At 45.2% G+C, this 3,909-nt stretch overlaps 1 protein-coding gene across 2 annotated transcripts in view; it reads left to right on the top strand.

Annotated features, from left to right (window-relative positions):
- BNIP1 (BCL2 interacting protein 1) overlaps positions 1 to 3,909 on the top strand; it is an 18,576-nt gene that overhangs the window by 395 nt on the left and 14,272 nt on the right. For both annotated transcript variants that reach the window (XM_007465544.1, XM_007465543.1), the window contains exon 2: positions 2,538 to 2,630. In XM_007465544.1, the coding sequence (XP_007465606.1) occupies positions 2,538 to 2,630 (93 nt within the window). The remainder of the gene's footprint in view (positions 1 to 2,537; positions 2,631 to 3,909) is intronic.

The following is a 3,909-nucleotide window of genomic DNA, read 5'->3' on the forward strand; positions in this document are numbered from 1 at the left end:
TCAGCCCCGACCAGCCTTCCCCTTTGTGGCCTCTCCCCTACACACCTCTGGCCGTCGCCTCGCCCCCGCGACAGCCTCAAAGCTTACCTGTCATCCTGCTTGGCCCCGCCTTCTGACACCGTCCTCTCCATCCTTTGGTAGCGTCGTGGAAGCCATCAGCCTCGCCCCCTGCTGGCCAGCTCCCTGGGTCCGATGCCCCGTGGCACCAAAGGCCACCTGGCATGGGAGGCACCGTTCGTTACGTGAAACGAACGTCACCTGGACCGTAGTTGGGATTGTTGTAAATGAGGAAATCGGGTCTGCCTGGATCAGAAAGCAGATACTGGCAAAACTGGGACCCGGACAGGGAAAGTGAGTCTGTAGAAAAGACTTGAGTCTACTCTTTCGTTTAACAGATGGGGTAATTGAGGTCCTTTGCCTTAAGCCAATTTTAAGGGTAGAAGGTAGTATTGCAGTAAACCAATTGGCATAGGCAAGAGTTAGGAATGTAGAAATGGTTCCTTGAGTTTAGCAAAAAGAAACCAAATGTTTAAAACCTTCCTTTTAGGCAGATCGTTTCCATTTCCAACAAATGTTACTAAACATTCGACGTATACTCAGAGTTTGCAACTAGCTGTCGTAAAAGGTGAAGGAAAGTAAGGCTACCCACGGAAATCAGATGCAAAATGAACCAAATTAATAGCTTATTATATGTTGCAAGGGCTGTGATTTAACGAGTAATCCAGAGAACAAGTGAGGCAACTTGATGCAAACATTTAAACTTCTTGAACTTCACATTTCCCATGTGTAAACTACAAAACATCTGGGCCAATTCTAGAAAAATAAATTTAAGATTCAGAACAAATGAAGTTGCCTTTTCACATAATCTAAATTGTTTAAGCGCCCTTTTGCACTTTCCAACATTTGCATTCTCATGATGAGAACAATTGATTATAGCTAGATTTAGCATACTCTTACTGTGTTCCAGCTCCTCTGCTAAGCCCTTTACAAAGGTACCTGGTCTGTGAAGTGGGTATGTTGTGATGAGGAAACTGAGGCACAGAGGACTCTAACTTTCAAGGTTACACAGCTAATAAACTGCTACAACCAGAATTTGAATCCACATAATCTGGCTCTAGGGCCTGCTTTAAAACCTGGCCCTGGGATGAGGTCTCCATAGACCTCTATGAGCTGGAGGAGGAGTATTACTCGTCTAGCTCAAGTCTTTGCGAAGCTAATGGTCTGCCTCTGTGTGAAGCTTACTGGAGGCTGGACCTCAACACAGACTCCACTGACAGCCTCTGAGGCCCTCTGCCGGCGTCCCCAGAGCCCAGTGCTGGCCCCCTGCAGGCTGCAGCCCCTGCCCACTCCCATGCCGGTGGCCCCGGCCCCACGGAGCACTCCTGAGCCTCCCAGGGCTCCCCTCCCCGGGCCTCTAGGGTCTTAGGAATGAAATCCAGTGCTCCCCTCTGGGCCCACCACAGCCTCAACTCCCTTCAGCCTTGGGGAGCCGCCATGGCCTCTTTGGGAACTGTTTCAGCCCAGGGACAGCCGACCTAGGAGTGTTGGGGGAAAGCAGTGCCCCCAACCATGCTGGGGTGGCCCATCCTTCCTCGAGTCGTCACCCCTTATATGCTACCTTCCTGGCTGGCTGGATGGAAGGAAGTTTCCAGGATAGTTTGTCCTGTTGAGGACCTAACAGCGGGGCAGGGTTGATGCCCAGCATTGGGAGACCTGACCTGAGCATGGTGTTTACAATGGCGGGGAGGATGGAAGTGCTCAGAGTGGACAGTACTAGCCAAGGCCAGGCCCCCATGCAGAGCTCTGCCCGCTACCTTGCCCTGAGGCTCTCTGCGCTAGCTGACTGCCCCTGCAGGGCTGTGGGGAAAAGGGGGCTGCCCACTCTTGCAGAAGTCAGGCAGGGTCCTTCCTAATTCCGCTGCTGCACACATTTTGGTTATTCTTGTAATGAGACTGTTGAATAAAACCAGCTCCTCCCTTTTGCAAAAAACCCAAAAAAACAAAAACAAAAAACCTGGCCCGGGTAATTTTGAATGTCCAGAAACAAATTCTAAATCTACCTTCAAACATGTCTATAAACAGTGTGATTTATAATAGATGGTTTGTAAAATTAGATTGAGAAGTTAATCTTGTCATATGATGCCAGGAATTTAGCATCCTGATTTTCAAGTTGGAAAGATCTAAAGTTATAGTATCTCTTTCGGATGTTCATTCTTGTCAGATGTATAAGCTGCTTTAAGTCTTTCATAGTGGCTGGGTGGCGTTTTGTTAAGCTTCAGGAACTAATAAGTCAAGACAATTTTGTTTCTATCTATGCTTTTATGTTGCTTGCTCAGAATTAACCTAAAGAGGGATGAGAAAATGTAAATTATAATGTTTTTGCTTGTGTTGCAGAGGTAAACAGCAAAGATCAGGATGAATTACAGTCAGTAGGCCAAACTTAGTTGTGCTGTAAGCCAACTCTCTCACTGTACAGCTGGTGTCATTTCATTGCATTGTCTTGAGAAAGACCTCTTCATCTCTTCAATGTCTCCTAGGATATTGGAGATTGTTCAGGGCCATTAAGTGCACTCACCGAACTGAATACTAAAGTGAAAGAGAAGTTTCAACAGTTGCGGCACAGAATACAGGTGAGTGTCTGCAGAGCTGGGATGCTGAAACTGGGTAACGATGAACGGGGCTTGGAACTGGGACTAACCTCTGCTCGAGAGCTGTCCAGGTCCTTCAGTAAATGTTCAGATGGGAGTAGTAAACGTTTAGACAGTGGAGGTAACTGTACTAACCTGCTATCCAGGTAAAGATGAGGGACTTCTGAATGTACAGCACTGCCAGCTATGTTACAGGTAGATAGTAGGGACACCATTGTCCTGGGAATTTTTCAACTTGAAAACTCTGAGGTCACTTGCATTACTTTCTTTTCTCTACCACTCTCTCCAACCCATCCACCTCAATCCATTACCAGTGTCCCCTGGTTTTTTTTTTCGTGCTGTCACTTTGCCCAGCCTCTTCCTCTCTGTTTCTGTAGTCTCCAGTCACATCATATGCATACGTAACAGTCCTGAATTCGACTAGGGTATATGTGCTGTCTCCAAAAACAATAGAATGAGAAAAGTAGCAGTCTGAATAGCATAGGTGTTGCTGTGCTGTGCCCTGAGTGAGGGTAGGATGGGTGGCATGGATCTGGCCATTCCTGTCTGGGTCTTGGGGCACCTGGTCTCGCTGCATATGGTTCTTGGATTTAAAGACTTGTGCTTTCTTTATGACATGGCCCCAAATGCCAGCCAATAACCCTGTTTTTGCTTACCAGAAGAAGACAGTCTGTCCCAAAGATGATAGAAAAACTGGCAGTTTGGACCCTGAAAAACTGGATGTCTGTGTCCTGTGCGTTGCTTGCTAAGGGATTTTCAAGGGCAATTTTGGCAATATGCAGTTTTTGTCAAAGCAGTTCACTTGAAGATATCAGCAATGTCACTGAACCTGGCTGATCTCTTTCCACCTCCATCTCTAGTGCTGATTTAATCACTTTAATTTTTTAATTTAGAAAGGCTGTTACTTTCACATGTTTTTTATATATGCGTATATGTGTGTAAATATTGGCAGGCAGGAAAAAGTGCAGTGAAAATCTTAGGTGTGCCTCCTTATTTGTTCTCTGTTCCCCTCCTCCAAATAGGTAACCACTCTTATATGTTACTTATGTATCTTTCCATAGTTTCTCTACTCAGATACTAAAAAAGACAAATGTTTTCTTATTTCTTTCCCATTTCTCATCTAAAAGGTAGCATATTAAAAATGGTATTTTAATACCATTTTTAAACTTAATGTGTATTGGAAATCTTTCCATGTCAGTATTGGGAAGCTTCCTCATTCTTTTTTTTTTTTTTTTTTTTTTTTTTTTTTTTTTTTTTTTTT

This window comes from Lipotes vexillifer, unplaced genomic scaffold, assembly GCF_000442215.2.
Source record: "Lipotes vexillifer unplaced genomic scaffold, Lipotes_vexillifer_v1.1 scaffold621, whole genome shotgun sequence".
NCBI classification, from domain to species: Eukaryota; Metazoa; Chordata; class Mammalia; order Artiodactyla; family Lipotidae; genus Lipotes; species Lipotes vexillifer.